At 41.0% G+C, this 24,417-nt stretch overlaps 2 protein-coding genes across 12 annotated transcripts; one reads left to right on the top strand and one right to left on the bottom strand.

Annotated features, from left to right (window-relative positions):
• Positions 1-922: 922 nt before the first annotated feature.
• On the bottom strand, positions 923-7,718 carry LOC110532661 (transcription factor NF-E2 45 kDa subunit). 2 transcript variants are annotated; one of them, XM_021616748.3, is made up of 4 exons: positions 6,762-7,718; positions 4,571-4,649; positions 4,187-4,324; positions 923-2,775 (listed from the first exon to the last, which is right to left on the bottom strand). In XM_021616748.3, exons 2-4 carry the CDS (start codon positions 4,616-4,618, stop codon positions 1,465-1,467), a joined length of 1,497 nt encoding a protein of 498 aa, XP_021472423.3. In that variant the 5' UTR covers positions 4,619-4,649; positions 6,762-7,718; the 3' UTR covers positions 923-1,464. The 2 variants fall into 2 exon arrangements, with proteins under 2 accessions (XP_021472423.3, XP_021472424.3); XM_021616749.3 differs by lacking the exon at positions 6,762-7,718 and adding an exon at positions 4,902-5,216.
• A 10,627-nt stretch (positions 7,719-18,345) lies between these two features.
• LOC110532659 (coatomer subunit zeta-1) lies at positions 18,346-22,591 on the top strand. 10 transcript variants are annotated; one of them, XM_090185203.1, is made up of 10 exons: positions 18,346-18,405; positions 18,503-18,628; positions 19,059-19,127; positions 19,348-19,429; positions 19,649-19,740; positions 19,908-19,963; positions 20,153-20,230; positions 20,431-20,482; positions 20,586-20,624; positions 22,019-22,591. In XM_090185203.1, the coding sequence occupies exons 2-10, from the start codon at positions 18,620-18,622 to the stop codon at positions 22,064-22,066; spliced, it is 525 nt and encodes a 174-aa protein (XP_090041329.1). In that variant the 5' UTR covers positions 18,346-18,405; positions 18,503-18,619; the 3' UTR covers positions 22,067-22,591. The 10 variants fall into 10 exon arrangements, with proteins under 10 accessions (XP_090041329.1, XP_021472418.1, XP_021472415.1 ...); XM_021616743.3 differs by having other exon boundaries at positions 18,349-18,405; positions 21,998-22,591; XM_021616740.3 differs by having other exon boundaries at positions 18,349-18,405; positions 18,503-18,637; positions 21,998-22,591.
• The last annotated feature ends 1,826 nt before the right edge of the window (positions 22,592-24,417 follow it).

The raw sequence follows: 24,417 nt of genomic DNA, 5'->3' as shown, positions 1-24,417 counted from the left end.
TTGCTTAGGTAGTTGCATGGACTCAGTGCCGTAAGTATGATTTGAAAGGCTACCTCATCTCTGTACCCCACACATACAATTAATTATCTTTGAGGTTGAGCAGTGCATTTCTAACATCAAGACCAGGGAGTTATTGAATGTCACTTTGCACATGGTGACATTACTAATTACACTAAAGATACAGGTGTCCTTCAAAATGCTGCTGCTGGAGATGGTGGCCAATGGTGACTTTAAAACTGTTTAATGGCTGATGGGAGGACACTGAAGCTGGATCAACATTGATACTCCACAATGCTAACCTAAATGAGTGAAAAGGAAGCCTGTACAGAACAAATATTCCAACCATGCATCCGGTTTGCAAGATATTACTATGCCCTGAATAGTGTTATGCTTGGGGCAAATTCGACACATTAAGTACGGTTGTGGCTGCATCATGTTATGGGTGTTCTTATCCGCAAGGGCAACTTTTTTTTTTTTCCTTCTCTTTAGTTCAATGGAATTGAGCACAGGCAAAAGCCTAAAGGAAATCTGGTTCAGTCTGCTTTCCATCAGACCCTAAGAGGCAAAATCACCTTTCAACAGGACAATAACCTGAAACACAGCCAAATATACACAAGTTGCTTACCAAGACTACATTGAATGTGGGTGGCCTAGTTTTGACTTAGATCAGCTTTTGATTTGGGTGTGAATACTTCAATAAATATGGAATACGTCAAGGGGTATAAATACTTTCTGAAGGCACTGGTTTTACAACATTGAATAAAATGTATCCAGAACAAGCATAGCCATATGACTTCACTTGTAACTAACTATTGACTCGCTTGTACATGAGCACAGTATCTAAACTTTTAGCTGCCATATACTTTCAACATGTTGGTCCCATGTTTCATGAGCTGAAATAAGATGCACAAATTATTTCTCATTTTGTGCACATTTGTTTATATCCCTGTTAGTGAGCATTACTCTTTGCCAAGATAATCCTTCCAACTCAGGTGTGGCATATCAAGAAGCTGATTAAACAGCTCAGTAGTACGCCCAACCTGCCTCGCAACCGCAGACAACGTGTGTGGGCGAGTGGTTTGCTGATGTCAAGAGTGCACCATAGTGGGGTTATGGTATGGGCAGGCAGAAGCTACAGACAATGAACACAATTGCATTTGGCAATGGCAGTTTGAATGCACAGTGATACTGTGGTGAGATCCTGAGGCCCATTAAAAAAAATGTTTATAAAGGTATGTGACCTACAGATGCATATCTCTATTCCCAGTCGTGAAATCCTTAGATTAGGGCCTAATTGATCTATTTTAATTAACTTATATGAACTGTAACTTAGTGAAACTCTTTGAAATTGTTTTTATATTTTTTTTCAGTATACTTATTGGCTCTTACTGTGCTGTAGTATCAACATTTCATAATGGTATATAAACAGTGAGGCAGTATACAATAGCTGTCCAATAGATTTCATCATTCTCCATCCAACACGTCAGTACGTGGCACCAGGTACACGTTCCCATCAGCGGTCTGCTGTAGAGAGTAGTCCTCTATAGAGTAGGGATGTCCATCCTCATCCCGGAGCTGAGAGAACACTTCCGCATACAAGTCTGTGAGGCGGTGTTTAACAATAGCCAGGTTGTGTTGGAACTCCATTCTCTCTCTGGCCAGGTGATCCCTCTGAGCCTGCAGTTGACCCAGCTCTCCCTCCAGGTAAACTATATTCTCCAGCTTCCTCTTCCTGCAGTTCTGAGCCGCCACCTTGTTCTTCCCCCGCCGGCGGATGTCTCTGACGAGGGCGAGCTGGGAGTCCGTGAGCGTGTACTTGGTCAGGAGCTCGTTGAAGTCGTCCACAGGTAGGTTGATGATCTTCCCCAGAGGGAAAGGGATCTTGAGGGCGTGAGCTCTGCGTTCGTCCCGGCTCAGAGGGACAGGAGGAGGGTTGCCTCTGGGTTTTACATAAAACGCCTGAGAAGAGCTCCCTATGCTGACAGAGCTGTTAAGGTGCAAGTCATTCAATGCACCCGGTAAACCCTGTTGATGTTTCATTGACATGGGAGGCAGGAAGTGAGGCTGTGGTTGCATTTGGGATGGTTGTGTTACAGGGAAGTAAGAGGGGTGCGGCCCTGAGTAGGGGTAGGACTGAGTAGGATGCTGCTGATAATCCAAGGAGTAAAGGAGGCTAGCTCTCCTCTCTTGCTCACCCATACTCTCCATCCCCCTGTGACTATAGTTCAGACCAACCTCTGTGCTTGAACAAGCAGGTATGCCGGTCATGACATCATCCGGTGAGGCCAGCGGTGGGCTAGACCCCAGCGATAGGCCTGAGTCAGACTCCAGATCATCCACAGTGCATGGTTGGTGTTTGCCCTGCCTGTGATCAGTCCCTAGCATGTGTCGACTCGAACCTTGAGAGAGGCCAGCATTGTCTTTTCCAACAGACCCCTCACCACTGACACTCATCAGACTCATTTGTTCTAGAAAATTCATCTGCGGTGGTGGCAGAGGGTTCAGAACTCTGGGATTCAGCTGGGCTCCAGAATGAGTTCCAGAATGTCTGTACAGTGCCTCAGTTAATTCACTGGTAGCCTGATGCTGGCAGGCTGGCATTACATCAGAGTAGGTTCCCTCATATGCAACATCACGGTTTGTCTCACCACAACAGGGGAGAGACTGTGTATGAGAGTGCGACTGAGCTATGCTATAACTTCCCAGAGATCTAGGTGGCTCTGTGGGATGGTACTGAATACTTTCATATGGGCCATCATGGGGGACCTCAAACTCCTAAAATGAAAAACAAAGTAAGAATCATTAGTTGATGCTTTCTCTTTTCATTAGTTTATCATTACTATGTTACTTTATGTATAAAACAAAATAATTATACATGTTTATCCCTGAGATTTAAATTGCTATGTGTATTTGTGAACATGCAAAATATAATTTCATAGGAGAAGAATAAATCATCTATGGGGAATGAGTGTAAGAACTTAAACTTTAAAGCTGTGTGTGTGTGGGTTGGGGGAGCTGTCTATCTTACCTATAAGTCACCTGCTGCCCATAGCACACAGTTCACCCCCGCCTTGGTATGCACCCATAGCACACAGTTCACCCCCACCTTGGTATGCACCCATAGCACACAGTTCACCCCCACCTTGGTATGCACCCATAGCACACAGTTCACCCCCGCCTTGGTATGCACCCATAGCACACAGTTCACCCCCACCTTGGTATGCACCCATAGCACACAGTTCACCCCCACCTTGGTATGCACCCATAGCACACAGTTCACCCCCACCTTGGTATGCACCCATAGCACACAGTTCACCCCCGCCTTGGTATGCACCCATAGCACACAGTTCACCCCCGCCTTGGTATGCACCCATAGCACACAGTTCACCCCCACCTTGGTATGCACCCATAGCACACAGTTCACCCCCGCCTTGGTATGCACCCATAGCACACAGTTCACCCCCACCTTGGTATGCACCCATAGCATACAGTTCACCCTCACCTTGGTATGCACACAGTTCACCCCCACCTTGGTATGCACCCATAGCACACAGTTCACCCCCACCTTGGTATACACCCATAGCACACAGTTCACCCCCACCTTGGTATACACCCATAGCACACAGGTCACCCCCACCTTGGTATACACCCATAGCTCATGCTGCCCATGCAAGTCTCTCTTAGGTGTGTTATCAAGTTTCATGTGGAAACAGGTGGTCATTGTGCTGTGCAAGGGGCTGCTTGCGATGTACCGTGCTATGCGATGTGCTGTGCTTGCCCCCACTCCCTGTCTCTTCATCTTGCCATACCTCAATTGGCCCATTGTCGAGTGTGTGTTATTTTTAAGTGGGAATACACAGCATTTCCTTAGATTAAATGTGTATACATAAACTTGACACTACTGTGGTTGGTTTGCAAGATTGTGTCATTTTCTCTTTTCTGTCTGTCTGTTTGTGGTTGCCTAATTCACTGCCATGGGAGTGTTTTGCTAAGAGAGGCCAACAGTATGAAATTGCATCTCACACAGTAAGGATATCATTAAAAACAATAGCTATAGTTTTCCATATCGCTATGGCTACATGACCAGCTGATGTAGGCAGAAGAGAGAGGCTTTCAATCAAACGCAAATCACATTTGAGCTATATGATTACATAATTATCAGGCTATTGAATACTCATCCTCCTACCTGAAGATCTGTGATGGCCATCAGTTCCTGCCAGGCCAGGTCCATCTCTGGGTCGTGGGGGGCTCCACGTGACCGGGCTCCAGGGGCATGGGTGGGCATCGACACCCCCCCACACAGCCTCCTCGGATTCGCCAAACCCTAGAGAATGAATTGGTAAATGCTGTAAATCTTAGATATCTTTGAGTTATGGCATTTTATGCTTTATTTACAACCCTATTTTGACGGTATTTACACTTACAACATGAAAAATGTAATGATACTTCTTTAAATAGTTGAACACAAAACTAAACCCTTTTTCACAGGAAAGAATCCGATGCCCAGCAAATACACAACCACCACACAACGTTGTCTCAACGGTCTATTTCATTACATGATGTCACCCACCTCACTTTGTCTCCCCAGTGGGAGTATATAGTTGGCTGCTGCACACATTCAGGACAGGCTGTGGTTGCAGGGAACCCTCCTGGAACAGACCGGCAGAAACAATTATTATTAGCTTTTTTCATTTTTATTTAGCCATCAGAATACACTGATTACATGCTGAACTCATCTCTATTGATTCAATACATAGATGCTAACACACAAAGGAAAAACACTAGAAGTCTCATCTAAGAAAAACACTACATTTTACAATCCTTGAAGATAACCTGGTGTATTCATCACCTCCGTAAACTGAACACACACCTCATTTCATACCCCAGAAAGATGCACATACCATAAAGGTAGACCCACTAGAGATGGCTACATGTACTAGATGTGTGTTTGGGTGATGTTCTGTGTTAAACTGTTTGGGACATGCGACGACCAGGCACACAGAGTTCCGTTGGGCTGGATCCCTCCTATCAGCTGAGCTGTGGTGCTACTATGTCAGTCACTGATAAGACAATCTGCTGGGAGACAGCACAGCGCTCCCTCTGCAGCAGTAAACAGGGGCTGGGGCCTATGCAGTCAGGCCTATGCTTCTTAGTGTAAATTGAAAGTCAGGGAGGGCTTAATAAATGGTTTAACCTTTAAAAATGGTTTAACCTTTAAAATGCTTTATAAGACGTAATGTATTTTATCCCTCTGTAGACGCTCTGGATCAGTAATGATGATAGTGGACATACATCTGGGACATTCCCATTAATAAGTGCTCATTTGAGAGTAGCAGACAGTATATTGTCCTGGTTTTTATAGTCATTGTACCACACATGAATTTCATATTTAGTTTTATGTATTGTTGTTGCCACTATAGATACTGACTAAGATACTTTGGATGATGAGAGGCAACAGGCAAAAACTAAGTTATGCATCTTCCAGCATTTACTGACATTCCTCACTGGCTTTGTTTGGAACTCAACGTCATTCAAGCAACTTATTTATACTCAGGAACAGAGCAGGAATCCTCTGCAACAGCACAATGATGACCATTCCATCTTCCATTACCACAATTGTTTATTTTTTTTATTCTCATCTCCCCGGCAACACAAAATATTTTCAAGCAATCTGTATATTCCAAGTTTTCCTGATTTAAAGATCTTAGTGATAAAGTATGTAATTTACAACATAGGATACATTGCTGCTTCAGAGGAGAAAACTTGATTCATTACTTTGGCTCACACATTCGCATGTCACTCTCACACAGCTAGGAGGTGATGGCTCTCACCTGAACACTATTGCAAAAATGTGACATTATCCCAGTAAATACCGTCACCTAATTCATCAAACCACTACATGGTCATCCATCTTTGTATTTGTACTCTGTGATCTGTAGCTACAGGTTCCCATGCATAGCATAAACAACATAGATGGGCTTGTAACTCATATCCTGCCATAACCACTGTTATGTTTGTGGTGAAGGCTGTTTCCTCTAGTACTGAGGGGGCAGATAAAGTCGCCTGGCCTGGCTATCAACCAGGTCTTACAGATCTTACATCAGGTGTTGCATTAACACAAAAAATAGCTCAGAGTGAGAAGGTGGTGGGCTATACATGAATATCACAATCCTACTACTCAGCTTACATTTTTTTACTCACGATACTAGGCGCAAGGGCAGCAATGCTAACCCAGACAGAGTACTATGGGCAAGAGAAAAGGACGCATTGTGTAGTTCTGAAGAGTAATATCTTAGAAATGGTCAGTAGGTAGCCATGACACTAATTCCTGAAGAGGACAAATAAGACTTGAATAGTAACAGTGAATAGGTCATTTACTAACTGGAGATAAATTAATGGCTAAATAAGTTATCTGGCCTAAATACTTTCTACTCAATATATAGGCTACTAGGATGACAGTTTGATTATAAATATATGCTTCTTCTTCATATTGGGCATTTGCATAATATTTTTAATATATGCTTGTGACTATTTTTGAATTTAGTGGCAAGTGATTGTCAGTTGTATGTTGTCAATGGGATTATGTTTGTTAAATAACCAGCTATGAATTGCTTCTAATATTTTTGAGAACCTGTTTTGCACAGTGATGACAAGGTAATAAAAAGGAAAACAGGGTATGAAAAAGGAAAAACAGGGTATGTGTAAAACATGAAAGAAGTAGCATTATCTGGCAATGAAAAAAAGCTGGAGAAAGAACATACCTGAGCAACATGTCTCTGAGTCTTCAACACGTGTTCGGGAGACAAAACTCTTCAGAATGACACAGTAGAAACATAATAATCCAGGTAGAGATGAATAAAATGACTTTATATTCACTTTTGTGAGGACGAAGGTGAACGTGTCCACTTTTAACCAACCATTATAGGGAGTGCATGTGGTTTCACTCTTTCTATCTATCTTTCTCTCTCTCTCTCACTCTCTCTCTTTCTGTGTTTCTCTCTCTGCCAATCTCTAGCTCTCTGCTCTGCTACATAGACAGTCCCCAGCAGAAAAGGGGTGTCTCTGCCTCCGATGTAAGCAACTTTCCTGTAAAGCAACCACACCACAGTTTTTAGCTTCTATCATTAATAAAACACTTGCACTCTGACAACAACAAACAATCCCTTTTTCCCCACAAGACAAAACCACAGACCAAGGACACGGCATACCCCCAAACAACCCCTTGTTACCTTTTAAAACAAAGACAAATTAGTCTTAGCTAGGATGAATATATGTTTAATCTACATGTTGCCTACATTCTCAGATTAATGAACCATTATTACTCGTAGACATGATACAACATGATGCACAAATCCTTATTCAAATCTAGCTGATCGCGAATCAGCGAGTCCGCTTCGTATGAAAGGCCTATAAGAAAGCTTCCCTCAGAAGTCCTCTGAAAGGAGAGGTTTGTGGAGTGTGATCTGGAGCACCTGGAGTTAAACCACCCTGGTATTGATTGCTGTTAGAGAGGGTCCTGTGCAAGTGGGGGACGGGGGTGAGTTGCAGACAGGCTGGATTGAGACTTAGTTTAGTAGGGATGGAATGTACACCTCCACCAGGTAAGAAAGGCTACATTGTTCTTCTATCTGGCAGAGCAACCACTGAGGGAGAGAGAGGAGCAGGGGTAGAATAGAGAGGAGCGTGACTTACAAAACTCTCCCCAACACTGCCCCAATCTAACACACTCTGTATTTATAAAGGCAAGCCTAACCTGTCTAATGAGTAACACTAGCATGGTGGACATTTTACTAGACTTATCTATACACATACAGGAATTGTTAATTGGTAATAAGCCAATTTAACTCTTCTCGATTATTTGATGAGCTTGGTGGAGTAGTTTTACTTCTGTGCAGTATTGTACATATAGCGGTCGTCCAAAGTGCTGGTGTGGTATTCTCATGTTCCAAATCTGGATGCATAGTAACGACATGCAACATGAATGTTTTTCCAAAAAACAACATGAAAGGAGAATTCTACAAAATCGATTTATAAAGGTGGGGTTCATATTTCCAAAACGTTGAATAAAGAAACAAGAAACCAGTCATATTTGTAAATCACAAGGAACATACACTGAAAGTACAAAATATTAGGAACACCTAGCTATGATTCCTTATTGATGTCACTTCATAAATCGACTTCAATTAGTGTGTAGATGAAGGGGAGGAGACAGGTTAAAGAAGGATGTTTAAGGCTTGAGACACTTGAGACATGGATTGTGTATGTGTGCCATTCATAGGGTGAATGGGCAAGACAAAAGATTGAAGTGCCTTTGAACGAGGGTATGGTAGTAGGTGCCAGGCGCACCAGTTTGAATTTGTTAAGAACTGCAACCCTGCTGGGTTTTTCCCACTCAACAGTTTTCCATGTGTATCAAGAATGGTCCACCACCCAAAGGACATCCAGCAACATTGACACAACTGTGGGAAGCATTGATGTCAACATGGGCCTTGTGGAATGCTTTCGACGCCTTGTAGAGTCCATGCCCCAACGAAGTGAGACTGTTCTGAGGGCAACTCAAAATTATGAAGGTGTTCCTAATGTTTTGTACACTCAGTGTACTTCTAATAGTACACATAAAAGAACATGGCAGAAGTTTTAAAAAGTCATATTATCAAGTCAGATCCCAGCTCCAAGCCACAGATTATGATGATGTTTTTGTGTCATTGTTCTAAAAAAATGTAACGAGTAGGTGGCTGACAAGTCAAGAGAGGTGGGTGTCTACCAGGAATCAGAGAGAGAAGGGACTTCCCAACTTCTCAGCTTCCTAGCACCCAGCCCCCTACTCACCCACCTCCTAAGAATTCCAAAGACTAGGCTGTTATTACCCAGACCACAATGGTTTTCACCCTAATTGCAGTTCCTAGCTCAACGCCCTCTCTTTGTGGTGGTGTTTGTTTGCAGCAATTGGTCTTTGACATCTTGGGTAAGTACTTTTCAATTTGTTCTGCTTTAAAGTGTCTCTTGATTTTGATACGATTTCTTGTCCATTCCCATGATTTGTATAACATCTCTGAGTATAATCCCCCAAACTCACTATTTATGTATTCCTTTGTCCCTGTCCCCTTGGCCCCCCGAGGCACGGCTTGTTCACCCCGCTATCATCCAGAAGTCGAGGTCAGTACAGGTGCATCAAAGCTGGGACAGAGACTGAAAAACAGATTATATCTTAAGGCCATCAGACTGTTAAATAGTCACCACTAGCTAACCACCACCCAGTAGCCTGCCCTGAACTTAGCCACTGTCACTAGTCAGCTACCGCCCGGTTACACCACCATGCACCTTAGAGGCTGCTGCCATATGTACATAGTCATAGAACACTGGTCACTTTAATAGTGTTTACATACTGTTTAACTGACTTCATATTTATATACTGTATTCTAGTCAAGGCCAACCTATTCAACTATTGCTGAACATATACTATTCTTCAGATATACTACATATTCTATCCATATACTGTCCATAATGTCTATACATCCCATCATATACATATATACTGTACATATATACACTACCGTTCAAAAGTTTGGGGTCACTTAGAAATGTCAGTGTTTTTGAAAGAAAAGCACATTTTTGTCCATTAAAATAACATCAAATTGATCAGAAATACAGTGTAGACATTGTTAATGTTGTAAATGACTATTGTAGCTGGAAATTGCAGATTTTTTTATGGAATATCTACATAAGCGTACAGAGGCCCATTATCACTCCTGTGTTCCAATGGCACGTTGTGTTAGCTAATCCAAGTTAGGCTAATTGATCATTAGAAAACCCTTTTGCAATTATGTTAGTACAGCTGAAAACTGTTGTGCTGATTAAGGAAGCAATAAAACTTGCCTTCTTTAGACGAGTTGAGTATCTGGAGCATCAGCATTTGTGGGTTCAATTACCGGCTCAAAATGGTCAGAAACAAAGACCTTTCTTCTGAAACTTGTCAGTCTATTCTTGTTCTGAGAAATGAAGGCTATTCCATGCAAGAAATTGCCAAGGAACTGAAGATCTCGTACAACGCTGTGTACTACTCCCTTCACAGAACAGTGCAAATTGGCTCTAACCTGATAAGAAAGAGAAGTGGGAGGCCCCGGTGCACAACTGAGCAAGAGTACAGGTACATTAAAGTGTCTAGTGTGAGAAACAGTCCTCAACTGGCAGCTTCATTAAATAGTACCCTTCTCATTCAAGGTTTTTCTTTATTTTTTACTATTTTCTACATTGTATTATAAAAGTGAAAACATAAAAACCATGAAATAACACATGGAATCATAACCAAAAAAGTGTTAAACAAATCCAAATATATTTTATATTTGAGATTCTTCAAAAGTCCCACCCTTTGCCTTAATGACAGCTTTGCACACTCTTGGCATTCTCTCAACCAGCTTCATGAGGTAGTCACCTGGAATGCATTTCAATTAACACGTGTGCCTTTCTAAAAGTTCATTTGTGGAATTTCTTTCCTTCTTAATGCGTTTGAGCCAATCAGTTGTGTTGTGACAAGGTAGGGGTGGTATACAGAAGATAGCTCTATTTGGTAAAAGACCAAGTCCATAGTATGGCAAGAACAGCTCACATAAGCAAAGAGAAACAACAGTCCATCATTACTTCAAGACAAGACATTTCAGTCAATGTAGAAAATTATAAGAACTTTGAAAGTTTCTTCAAGTACAGTCGCAAAAACCACCAAGCTCTATGATGAAACTGGCTCTCATGAGGACCGCCACGGGAAAAGAAGACCCAGAGTTACCTCTGGTGCAGAGGATAAGTTCATTAGAGTTAACTGCACCTCAGATTGCAGCCCAAATAAATGTTTCACAGAGTTCAAGTAACAGACACATCTCAACATCAACTGTTCAGAGGAGACTATGTGAATCAGGCCTTCATGGTCGAATTGCTGCAAATAATCCACTACTAAAGGACACCAATATGGAGAAGAGGTGCATGTCCTACTCATTCTACTCCATGATTAATAATGTGTTATTCCTCTAAATAGGTATTTTTTAATTATTGTCACCATTGTGTCATTAGAGAGGCAGAGGTGCGGTATTGGAGGTCATGCTTTAACAATCCCAAAATATGCTGTATATGATTCGAGCGGAAAAAATACCTCAGCACTGAACAACATGATTCTGTTTGTTTCTCCTGGTTGTGGTCTGAAGAAGGGAACAATGAGCCAGTAACTGCTTGGAAGAGAGAGGAAAAGAGAGATGACATGGAAAGTAGAAATAGTAGCAGTAGTAGTACTTTATTGATACCATGGAGGGGAATGTCATGCATCACCACAAATATATCAGCAATACATCATGTTCAGAGACAGGACATGGGACAATAGCAATGATGATACTATTCAACATAAACCCCAGCCCAATTCCTAAGTAAATATCAATGTGTGTTCACATAGTGGACAGTAGACATCGCCCAGCATTGTGCAACGGACGGTACAAGGCAGGGAGGTTTAAGGGACAATGTGATAGCATGGGCTGCTCCCCTCTCCCCATCTCAGGCTTAAAACCACAGCAGTTAGCAGCTCCCTTCATAAGCACCCAACGCTGCTTTTATCAGCACCGAGCAGAGCTTCCGCCACCCAGCATCCTCCCTTTCCTCCTCTGTCTCCCTCTCTCACTCTGTTTCTGCATCCATGAATGGATGCAGACACACACGCATGCACACACGCATGCACACACACACACACACACACACACACACACACACAAACACACACACACACACACACACACACACACACACACACACACACACACACAAACACAAACACTTCCAATTACTTCGCACCCCATTATGACCATACACATTCCTGTTATACTTCCTGCTGATAAATAATGTCATCTCATTATTGTTTGAAGTACAAAGTCATAAAATAATAGCTTTTCAAAATGTGAGGTTTGAAAAGGTGACGCTGTATTGTGAAATATCACAAGTCGCCTAATCTGTACATCTTATCATTGTTCATATTGAGACATTACCAATGAATGCAATGATACTGCAGGTTAATGTTCCTCATTTGTTGTTTGTCAGGTGTAATGATTGGTCAATGGCAAACATTTTACTCAACCGCAACAGACCGCCATCAGGTTTACTGTAATGATGACTGTGATAGAACTACCAGAGAAAGTGGATATTTGTTATACCAGTACATGCTTTTTGGAGATCCTGTTGTTTAATGTAGTCATCATATTGATTACGGTGTTCATTTGAAGTGGCTTGAGTACTTTAGGAGGAGGCATAATGCAAAAGTGTCACCTTTAGACTTTACACTGTCAACGGCTTACGATTTTCCATCAGTTACATGAAAACATGTTCTCCTCTAGCTCTCACTACAAGTGTTTTATTTGAAAAGCTAGTAGCTATGGTTATGGAGGCCTCTTCCCCTCTCTGTGACCTGTCTTTCAGATTCAATACTATTGAATTGAAAGGAAAACCCATTTGCCCATCTTGTAAAGAGGTAAATCCCAGATACAACAAGGATACAGATATTTCACTGGATGTATAAATGTGAAGCATCCACTTGGCGTTTCCACTCACTACAAAATATGGTAGTGAGAGTAAACCCACTGTCGGGCAGTGGGAGAAGATGGAACGAGATGGATTTTGGCCGACATTCTGCACATTTTCTCATTGATGAAACATTTGATCTCAATACAGTTTTCTGTTCCCAAAACTTATAATTTGTTATGAACAGAGTTGACTAAGGTTTGTAGACTTTACCCTTTGCAAAAGTTTTTTTTTTAAATTGAGTTGTTTAGAAGGAGTGCAAAGGCAACCCTTCTAAAGGCACTCCTTGAGTTATTGAACACGTGCACTTCACATAGTAGGCGTTCCCTAACGGAAATATGCAGGTCATGCTAAAATGCGCCAATAGGATCTTGCTAGCTGGTGCTTGGCTCTACCCCCTTCCTTGCTTGTTCTACACACTATGACTAATTTGTTCCCATTGGAAATGACAGGCTGTGGTCTATCTTGGTTTAGTTATACAAATCTTTGGGTAAATTATGAATAGATTTTTGGATTAGGCATGTAAAGTAGCAACAGTCACTGTTGTCATGGTTATATCGCGAATAGTCTATACAGTAAAAACACAGGCAATTCAAGTACAAGATCAGAGGATTCGGTTAAAACCAAAATGTTCTTATACTGGTAAACTACAAACAATATGGCATGCCAACATTCCTCTGCGAAGCATCAACCTTTTAACTGAACAGTTCAAGGCTGCATATTGTGTTTCCTCTCAGACATCAAGGGTCATTTCGAAATCTTTAGTGGTAAAATTGTGAAAAACCATTGCAACATTGCAAAATGTGTCGGTTAACCACAGGACTGTTGCAAGTGTATTTTTTTGTAATCATATGCTATCATTTAATGCAGGCTACATAATCTAGAATATGAATTTACATTTAAGTTTGGAAGCATACATTCTAGGACCTAAATAATAACTTTAATGGCAATGTGCCATTCCCCTGAAAACAATATCACAATCACAATACTGCCTATAACTGCAATAACAATAACAGACATAATTGATGTCTTAACCAAAATAGAGGTTGACACGTAAACACTGATGTCATGCTGAATGGATTGGGAATAAAAAAGGGGAAATCCCATCAGCATCAACATCCATGGGTTTCCAGATTGATACTTCCCAGAAGAAACAACCAGGATAATTAGGTTGGTTTAATGTGGGAGGATCTTTAAAAAAACGTTTCATACGACATGTCTGAATATACTCAGACAGACTTTGGAATCAAAAGGGAAATCAGAGGATCTACGGTCAGAGTGGAACACAGTTGGCCTACCTCCATTACCGTAGGCCTTTATATAATGGTTATATAAAAGTTACATAATGCTGCAATGTAAAATCTACTGTTTGCAGTGGTGTAGTTGAAGAACATGACCTCAAAGAGCATGTCCTTTGGTCAAAGAAAACGAACTGACTTGAGACTTTTATAATACCCCTATTCTGGCTATGTGGGATACCACCACCACTCTGCTTGCTGGAAATGTTACTACCTAACTGCACAGTCCCTCCATGACTTTGTCTTGATTTGATACAGTCAGCTCCTCCAACCACAAACTTTGGACCCTGAACCTGATACCTAAACACAATTAAAGCCTGCATAATTAATTATATGACCAATTGTTTAATTTGCAGTAACATAAACATTACATTCAAAGTATATTCTCTCAAGTATTACACCTAATTAGAATGACCTGGACCAGTGATTGACTTGATTGAAATAGGTGCCTGTACTCATTTTGGGTGACGGTACTGTTTATATAAAGGTGAAATAAATAAATAAAAAGTATTGGTGGTTCCAAACTTCTTCCATTAAAGAATGATGGAGGCCACTGTGTTCTTGTGGACCTTCAATGCTGCAGATTTTTTTGTTACCCTTCCCCAGATCTGTGCCTCGAAACAATCCTGTCTTGGGGCTCTACGAACAATTCCTTCGACCTCATAGCTCGGTTTTTACTATGACATGCACTGTCAACAAAGGGAAGCAAAGCCACAAGCTGCCCAGTGACACGAACCTACCAGACAAGCTAAATTACTTCTATGCTCGATTCGAGGCAAATAACACTGAAACAGAGCACCAGCTGTTCCAGATGACTGCATGATCACACTATCCGTAGCCAATGTGAGTAAGACCTTTAAACAGGTCAACATTCACAAGGACGCAGGGCCAGATGGATTACCAGGACGGATACTCCGAGCATGCGCTGACCAACTGGCAAGTGTCTTCACTGACATTTTCAACCTGTCCCTGACTGAGTCTGTAATACCAACATTTTTCAAGCAGACCACCATAGTCCCTGTGCCCAACAACACTAAGGTAACCTGCCTAAATGACTACCGAGCACGCCCCCATTTTCATCGACGGGGCTGTCGTGGAACAGGTTGAGAGCTTCAAGTTCCTTGGTGTCCACATCACCAACAAACTATCATGGTCCAAACATGATCAGAGAAAGGCCCAAAAAATTGTCAAAGACTCCAGCCACCCTAGTCACAGACTGTTTTCTCTGCTACCGCACGGCAAGTGGTACCAGAGCGCCAAGTCGAGGTCCAAAAGGCTTCTTAACAGCTTCTACCCCCAAGCCATAAGACTACTGAACAGTTAATCAAAGGGCTCCCCAGACTCCTCTTTTACGCTGCTGCTACTCTCTGTTTATAATCTATGTATAGTCACTATAACACTAACCACATGTACATATTATCTCAACTAACCGGTGCCCCCGCACATTGACTCTCTACCGGTACCTGCTGTATATAGCCTCGCTTGTTATTTTACTGCTGCTGTTTAATTATTTGTTACTTTTATTTTCAATTTTTTTCTTAAATTCTTAAATCATTGTTGGTTAAGGGCTTGTAAGTAAGCATTTCCATGTAAGGTCTACCTACACCTGTTGTATTCGGCACATGTGAGAAATAACATTTGATTTGATTTGAACTGTGGGACCTTATATAGAAAGATGTGTTCCTTTCCAAATCATGTGCAATCAATTGATTTTACCACAGGTGGATTCCAATCAACTTGTAGAAACATCTCAAGGATGATAATTGAAAACAGGATGCACCTGAGCTCAATTTTGAGGCTCATATCAAAGGGTTTGAATACTTATGTAAATAAAGTATCTCAGTGTTTTACTTTTAATACATTTGCAAAAAATGATAAAAACCTGTTTTTGTTTTGTCATTATGGGGTATTATGTGTAGATTGATGAAAATGTTTTTTTTTAATACATTTTAGAATGAGGCTGTAACGTAACAAAATGTGGAAAAAGTCAAAGGGTCTGAATACTTTCCAAATGCTCTGTACATAATTGATCCAGACTATTGTTTGACTTGGGCAGGAGCTCACCGGAGCTGAGTACCAGAACCTCAAATTTGCTACTGCTAGAGCTCCTGTAACCGCTTGTAGAATATTAGCTAATAAGCATTGTGAAGCTCCTGCACCTAAATATAACCAGGTAGGCAAGTTGAGAACAAGTTCTCATTTACAATTGCGACTTGGCCAATGTAACAGTATAACTTTAGACCGTCCCCTCGCCCATACCCAGGCGCGAACCAGGGACCCTCTGCACACATCAACAACAGTCACCCACGAAGCATCGTTACCCATCGCTCCACAAAAGCCGCGGCCCTTGCAGAGCAAGGGGAACTACTACTTCAAGGTCTCAGAGCAAGTGACGTCGCCGATTGAAACGCTATTTAGCGCGCACCGCTAACTAAGCTAGCCGTTTCACATCCGTTACACCAAGATAAAGCAAAGCAGTTCAAAACGTACAACAACACAGAGTTACACATGGAGTAAAACAAACATACAGTCAGTAATACAGTAGAAAAATGAGTCTATATACAATGTGAGCAAATGAGGTGAGATAAGGGAGGTAAAGGCAAAAAAGGCCATGGTGGCGAAGTAAATACAATATAGCAAGTAAAAAATAAATAATAATAATACAAAATAAAAAACACTGGAATGGTAGATTTGCAGTGGAAGAATGTGCAAAGTAGAGATAGAAATAATGGGGGTGCAAAGGAGCTAAATAAATAAATACAGTAAGGGGAGAGGTAGTTGTTTGGGCTAAATTATAGATGGGCTATGTACAGGTGCAGTAATCTGTGAGCTGCTCTGACAGCTGGTGCTTAAAGCTAGTGAGGGGGATAAGTGTTTCCAGTTTCAGAGATTTTTGCAGTTCGTTCCAGTCATTGGCAGCAGAGAACTGGAAGCGGGGTGATATTTCAATTTTTTTTAATATACATTTGCAACAATTTCTAAAAACCTGTATTTACTTTGTCATTGTGTAGATTGATTTTTATTTTACCTTTATTTAACTAAGCAAGTCAGTTAAGAACAAATTCTTATTTTCAATGACAGCCTATGAACATTGCCTGTTCAGGGGCAGAACGACAGATTTTGTACCTTGTCAGCTTGGGGATTTGAACTTGGAACCTTTCGGTTGCTAGTCCACCACTCTAACCACTAGGCTACCCTGCTGCCCCGATGAGGAAATAAACGATGTAATCAGTTTTAGAATAAGGCTGTAATGTAACAAAATGTGAAAAAAGTCAAGGGGTCTGAATACTTTCCGAATGCACTGTATATAAACCCTTGATTGCTGATGCTATGTAATGACCATAGAGACTTTGAAACCACCGATCGGCTATATTGGCACTCCCCAGTAGGCGCAGTCGTCCATAGGAATGAATGGAGATCTACAGATTTCAATTAAACGTTTCAAGGACAGAGTTACATGTATTTAAAGCTGCAATATCTGACATTGTGGGCTACCCAACCAAATTCACATAGAAATGTGAGTTATAGATCTGTCATTCTCATTAAAAGCAAGTCTAAAGGCTGGTTTACAGTCATGTCTGTAGTCAATTCTCGTAGCGACATCATGAACATTCTATTGCCATCCGACATCAAACTTGGCGTTGTTGTTCTGAAAAGCTATAAACACAAAACAACAGCCTCTGCTTGATATCAGCAGCCCGGTGCTCCAAATAGCATACGTTCTCTATTTTAACACCAATAAATCCATCCGTTAAAAAATGAATTCAGTAAATGTCAACCTATCAAGCCAGGCAACTAAAAGCAATTTTCTAAACAATGTTTTGGTTTGTTGCTAACTATTTAGCAACAAACCAAATGTCCATGGTATATCTATAATGTCTTAACTTTAGCTTTCATTATTACAGGAAAATAAACCCACAACAAGATAATTATTTACAATGTAATGGCGACCTTAAAGAAAATAGCATACTGCCACAGTGTGACGAAATAAAAGTAGGTCATTCTATCTTAGAATATTAGAACTCCTGCATCATCTTGTCACTGGAGGATTTGGTCTGGTTGCTGTGGCAGTCCGGTAACAGTCGCAGACATTTAAACTTTTTTCAAGTCTGTACAACAAGGAAACTGACAGTCGCCATGGCGGTCTACAGACATTCCACCGGAATATAAATGAAATGTTGTTTTGACCTACTACACTTGTAGCAATCTAATTGTCTACAGACATGTCAGTAGAGCAAGTATAAACTGGCCTTAAGAAGCAGTAGATTTGTTCTGTGTGGGCTATTTCTATGCTTCCCCTTCAGTTTAGTTTTTGCATCTTTTATTTTCGGCTTTATACACGGATTCAAATATTTGAAAATACAATATTTTGTTTATGGAAAAATACATTTCACAGTGGGTTAGATGGTAAAATCATTCTATACACCATACTTGCTTGTTTTATCACATAAACTGAAATTCTGAAAACTATTTAAAAATGTGCAACCTTTTTACGCAACTGTGGGGGGAGTGCCAAAATGGAGGCACTGGCTTCAACACAGCACTCCTAATCTGTCATCTAGTGTGTATATAAATTGTTGTTATGGGCTTGTTGACTTGTACCAACGAATTTTATAACTAAGCCATTGTTCTGTCTGTGCTTTGAACTCTGTCCTCAGAACAGAATGAGCGGTGTCATAGCGGGGCGTTTTGATTGATGCGGTTTATCATCCAATGGAAGACGAGAAACGTTTAGGCAGCTAACTAGGAAGTTTGCTAGCTACTTAGCAAATAAGATGGATACGGTAATGCTGGTAACGTTTATTATTTAAAAAAAATCATTATTTATGTTACATTTCCTGATTCGATTTTTGTTGGGAGTCTAGCAACCTTTGCAAAAGAGAGATTAGTGTGCTTGCTGCCTGCTTAGAATTGGGAAGGAGCTGTTAGTTAGTTAGCTATAGACGGTAACGTTACCTGGCGAACTCACCATCCGCTGTTTTAGAAAACTAACTTGCTAGTTAGTTACAGCAGCAAATATCTGGTTACAATGCGTAGTTACTAGGAATGGCTATCAGGGTAGTATTGACACATGTTTCCGCTAGTAAGTGTACTTTTATTTAGTTTGGTAGCTTGCTAGTTTGCTAACGTTAGCTAGCTAGCTAGCTACCGACTGTGTATTGATGATGTGTAACTTATCTGCAAGGCAGTCATGTCTGTGTATCTTCACAACAGGAACCGTCATTATACACCGTGAAAGCAGTCCTCATTCTGGATAATGATGGCGAACGACTCTATGCTAAAGTAAGACTTTGATAAGTGTATTACATAAAGGTGTGTTAGTACTTGGCTGGAACAAAAGCCTGCATACACCCAGTACCTTAGGGCCAAAGTTGGTGATCCCTGCTATGTAACTCATTCTGTCATTATGTAATACACAGCTGCATTATTAGCATACCATATGAAATGTACAAACAACAATTAGTTGTGGTTTAACGCCTCTTTATTAATGCTTTATTTACAGTATTATGATGACACCTACCCTTCAGTAAAGGAACAGAAAGCTTTTGAGAAGAACATCTTCAGCAAGACACACCGGACTGACAGTATGAAATGCATTTTAATACACACATGTACATATTCTCAGGTCAGTGAATAGTGTTCTGGTCTTTTGTCCACTAATTGGTCTTTTGAGCAATCAAATCTTTTCACATCAGATCATTTTCAGAGCTGATCTCATTGGTCAGAAGACCAATTCGTGAAAAAAATTATCACAATTGGCCATGTATAAATGCAGCCATTGTCATGTTTCTGTGCATACTCAGGTGAGATCGCTTTGCTAGAGGGCCTCACAGTTGTCTACAAGAGCAACATTGATCTCTTCTTCTATGTCGTTGGAAGCTCGCATGAAAATGAGGTAATCATATTGGAAGGCCGTGATTGGAGATATATATATATATATATATGAATAAATAAATTGTGTATATATAATAAATCAATTGTATTATTAATTTCGGTGCAGTGCACTCTGCCATGCTCTAAATTACCTTTTTGTTGTTTCTGTGTTTTGTTCCCCTCCAACAGTTGATGCTAATGGCTGTTCTAAACTGTCTGTTTGACTCACTGAGCCAAATGTTGAGGTGAGACCTAAAGCTGTTCAAACTGTTTGTTTGACTCACTGAGACATGTTGAGGTGAGATCTCTGGCTGTTCTGAACTGTTTGTTTGACTCACTGAGATGAATGTTGAGGTGAGAGCTAATCTTACATCACATCTTTTGCCATCTTTCATCAAAAGGCAAACCTTATAATTATCTGTCTTTCTCTGTAGGAAGAATGTTGAGAGGAGAGCTCTACTTGAGAACATGGAAGGTCTCTTTCTCGCTGTGGATGAAATTGTGGATGGGGGGTGAGTTCCATGTCTTATAATTTTTGAATATTGACTCTAAATGTATTACCACTGCTTATTTTCAACTGTCCAAACCAATAAGTATGGTTGTATGATCTTAGTGAAACACAGTCATAAGACAGCTGTGGTCTGGTCCTGTGTGGCTGTCTATTTGCACAGTGTGAGTGATAACAAGCTTCTCTCTCTGCTGTCTCCTAAAGAGTGATTCTGGAAAGTGATCCTCAGCAAGTGGTCCACCGCGTGGCACTAAGGGTAAGGGTCCCTTTCCTCTTCAGAAAACATTCTTCACTCAACCAAGTAGACTCTAATGTTCTGAGTGTGGTTGCCTAACCCCAGTATGTAATCTCTTCTACAGGGGGAAGATGTGCCCTACTCAGAGCAGACTGTCACCCAGGTGAGTACAACAGCCCTAGTTACCTCATTAATCTCAGCATACTACATTGTTCTGTGTGGATCATGCGCCATTACAATATTCACTCTCTACTCTCCTGAGACTTAGGATGTGTCCAAATAGCACCCTAGTCCCTATGTAGTGCACTACTTTTGACCAGGACCCAGCCTTACAAGCTTAAGAGCTGGGCCCAACGTCCTAGCCTGGGAATCCAGACTGAATCAAACTATATTTTTACCTCACTTGTTTCACTTAACTAATTTAGTGAAAACAAAACTGAAATGGAGCTGAATTAAGTCTGGCTTTCCAGGCTACCGACGTCCCTCTCTCATATACTTCAACATCACTCTCCAATCCTACTGCTTCCACTCTTCCTTATGCATGGAAAGCCCACGATTGCTAATTATAGGCAGGTGGTTCCAGTGTGTGTGTGTGTGTGTGTGTGTGTGTGTGTGTGTGTGTGGCCTATGAGCTGAGGTCCTCTCCAGTCTTGATTATGTTCTCATTTAAGAAGCTGCTGTCCTCCCATCCCTTCTCTCTCCCTCCCTGTCTAATGATTAATGGCTGGCTGTCTTCCTTGTGGTTCTTTTCCTTCAACAAATTAATCATGAATTCATTCCTGCATATTTTGCTTTACTTGCATTCCTCATCTTTCTCTATCTAGTCTTTGTCAAAGTTTGAGGTAAATCATGTGGTCTCCCTTCATTTACTTAAAGACCCAGTGCAGTCAAAATGAGGGTTTCCTGTGTTTTGTCATATTTGTAGAACAGCTAATGAAACTAACACTGTAAAATTGTAAAAAAAAAAAAAAATGTTAGCCGTATTATTTCCTGAGTTTTTACAACCAGCAACTATCTACACTGGACCTTCTCATCAGCGGGTTTTGCATGGGTGGAATTATGGCCTGCCTGGTGACATCACCAGGCGGTAGAAATTAATAGACCAATAACCGACTCTCAAACATCTTACAATAACACGTATAGTTTCTGCTTACATATCCCTCCCATTAGGCCACTCCAATTAGGTCCCTCACTCAGACAACTCCAAGACAGTCCTATCAAAATTGTTTGAATTTTTAAAAATATATTTTTGCTAAAAAGCTTTTTGTTTCCTTTTGACCATTTTAATCAAAAACTATTACAGTAAGGTGCTTAATTGTAAACCAGAAATGATTTGTTATTGAGATAAAATCGTCTGCTTTGGGCAGTTGGTCTCCGTCTATCCATCTTGGTGGTATTCATTTACATTCTTTGTTTTGAAAGGGAAAGTCTCATTTTTAAAATGCAAAGAAAGTTCAAATGGATGTCATAAACACAGACTGGAGGCTCATTATACAAACGTGTGTGTTTGTATGTTATTTGTATGATCTATTTTAGAAGGCTAGTTTTCTTCTACAGGTGCTACAGTCTGCCAAGGAACAGATCAAATGGTCTCTGCTACGATAGGACCTGTCAACTCCCCTCATCTAACACTGTACCACCATTACACATGGCTCCCTCTCTCTGATGTCATCTCTTCCCCTCTACTCACTCCACACCATTCCTCCAGTCAGGACTCAGGAGAGGCTGATCACTCATCCAATCAGACACTCCCAGGGCCAGGGATATCTTTGAGTATTGTCTGTCTGAATTTATTATTTCGATCATGTGTCGTTACTGTAAAAGGGTATTCTTGTATCTGGCTATGTAGCTAGCTATGAGAGGGATATTGGATGGTAGTGTGTCAATACATTTTTGCTGCCTGGTTTGCATTTTCTTACCAGTTAAGTTGACAGCTTTATGTCCCTCATCTCTGATAACATTCCATGTGTTAACTATAGTACAGACCATAGAAATAGGAAGGAATTATTTCTATGGTACAGACATATGGTCAGATCAGGCAACCTTGTTGTTAGTCACTTTGTTCCTTCAGAATACTGGATAAATTCAAGCATTTAAATCTTTTGAATAAAAACATTTATAGACACTAAAGTTGTGACTATATTTTGTGGTTGTTTGCCCTTTTTGTTCTGGTCACACTTTAACATATTTCAATGTCAGGGTTTATTGAATGGAAGCTCAGGTAGCCACTATAATATATAAATATGCTCTTTTATACTGTAGATTATGTAGAATTTCAGTCCACTTGAACCATGTACTGTTTCCTCAGTTGCAGAGTTCCCTTGTCACACCATTGTACTTCGAGAACTCTGCTAGCCAGACAGGGAGCGACTCACAGCTAAAGCAAGGGCTCCATCTTCTGGTCAATGTACCAAAACACATCCCTGAGGTTAACACTTCACATGTAAGTGTCTTTATTGAGACATTTTCAGTTGTGTTGTTTCGATGCTGTAAAATTGTGGTGTTTACAAATCTGTCACATCTAATTAGTCAAGTTTTTCCCCTTGATAATCATCCTGCACTTGTGATCCATTTCAAACTGAGCAATAGAGAGATGAAATGTGTGCTTCAGCTAACTGTTTTTTTTCTTCTTGATAATTCCCCCCCTGCCTCACAAAAACACACACAAGCTCATCTTAATGCAAATGAAAGATGCCCTCCAGAGAAGTGGATGTGAGATCAGACTATCATGTAGATATGAACCTGGCAGTGATGTCTATTACAAAAATATTCCTGTTCTTGTTTATGTCTGCATTTCACTACCAATGGGTCATGTTCATTAGGGCACGCAACTGAGACCTTTACACAACATTTCTCAACGAGAAACAGAATGTTAGTCCCTCTTCAGTCTCTTTTTTTTTCTCGATTTGGTGTCTGATAAATTTGTCCCTGGTGTAGCTACACACCATGTTAAGCTGACGTCTTTAAGGTATTGTGTAACTGGTCCATCCATGACCATGCCTAATGTGGACCGTTTTGGAGTGAGCGGTCCTCCTTGTCCAGACCTTGGCTCTATTTTCAGCATTACTCATGTTTTCCTGAGGCAACACAAACAGATGGTGGTACATGTCTGCTTCAGACGTCTGGTTTGTATGAAGCATCAGTATATCATTCAGTGTCCATGATATAACAACATCAGTGGTGGGAGGAACTACAAGAGGACGGACTCATTGTATTGGCTGTATTGATGGAACGGAGTCAAATGTGGTTATCGTATGTTTGTGGTTGATACCGTTTCATTGATTACATTCCAGCCATTACAATGAGCCCGTCTTCCTATAGCTCCTCTCACCAGCCTCCTCTGAATCCAATAAAAGTCATAACTCCTTCATAGATTTTCCTTTAGTGTCTTGGTTGTAGTAACTCACAAAGCCAGTTGTAAGTTGACAACCCCAGCTTGTCTCTAGGACCATGCAGTACTACTGCTACTATCAAACACAGTGAGCAAATGGGGTTCCTCACCTAAAGCCCCCCTTCCTTTGGGCCTCTTCTCTGATCCCTTTATCCTTCCTCTAATCTCTATCTTTAATGATGATTTGGCAGAGGGATGAAGGGAAGAGCCAGATCAAAGAGAAATGGGGTGCTCAGTTATCGAGCTGCTTCTGTCCTGGAGCCTGATCACACACATTCGTGATGATAGTCAAAGGAAAGGGAGCTAGACTCTAATCCCCTTCTCTTTGCATGGAGTAATTGTATCATTCTCCCTTGAGCCCCCAAATGTTAATTTGACCAATCGAGAAATGCACTCATGTCTGACGGGTGTGATTTCTTGAGAATAGCTGTATGTCCTGCAGCCTGTCTATAAGATGCAGTAACAGCAGAGTGGATGCTTGTATTGGTGTCTGCCAGGGACACAGAGCGAGAGGAAGAAGTTAAGTGAAGATAATGAAACATTACCATTGTCTTGGCTGGCCTCC

This window comes from Oncorhynchus mykiss, chromosome 9 (assembly GCF_057628025.1).
Source record: "Oncorhynchus mykiss isolate SJ-2025 chromosome 9, ASM5762802v1, whole genome shotgun sequence".
Taxonomy (NCBI): domain Eukaryota; kingdom Metazoa; phylum Chordata; class Actinopteri; order Salmoniformes; family Salmonidae; genus Oncorhynchus; species Oncorhynchus mykiss.
This window is presented reverse-complemented; position numbering and strand designations above follow the sequence as displayed.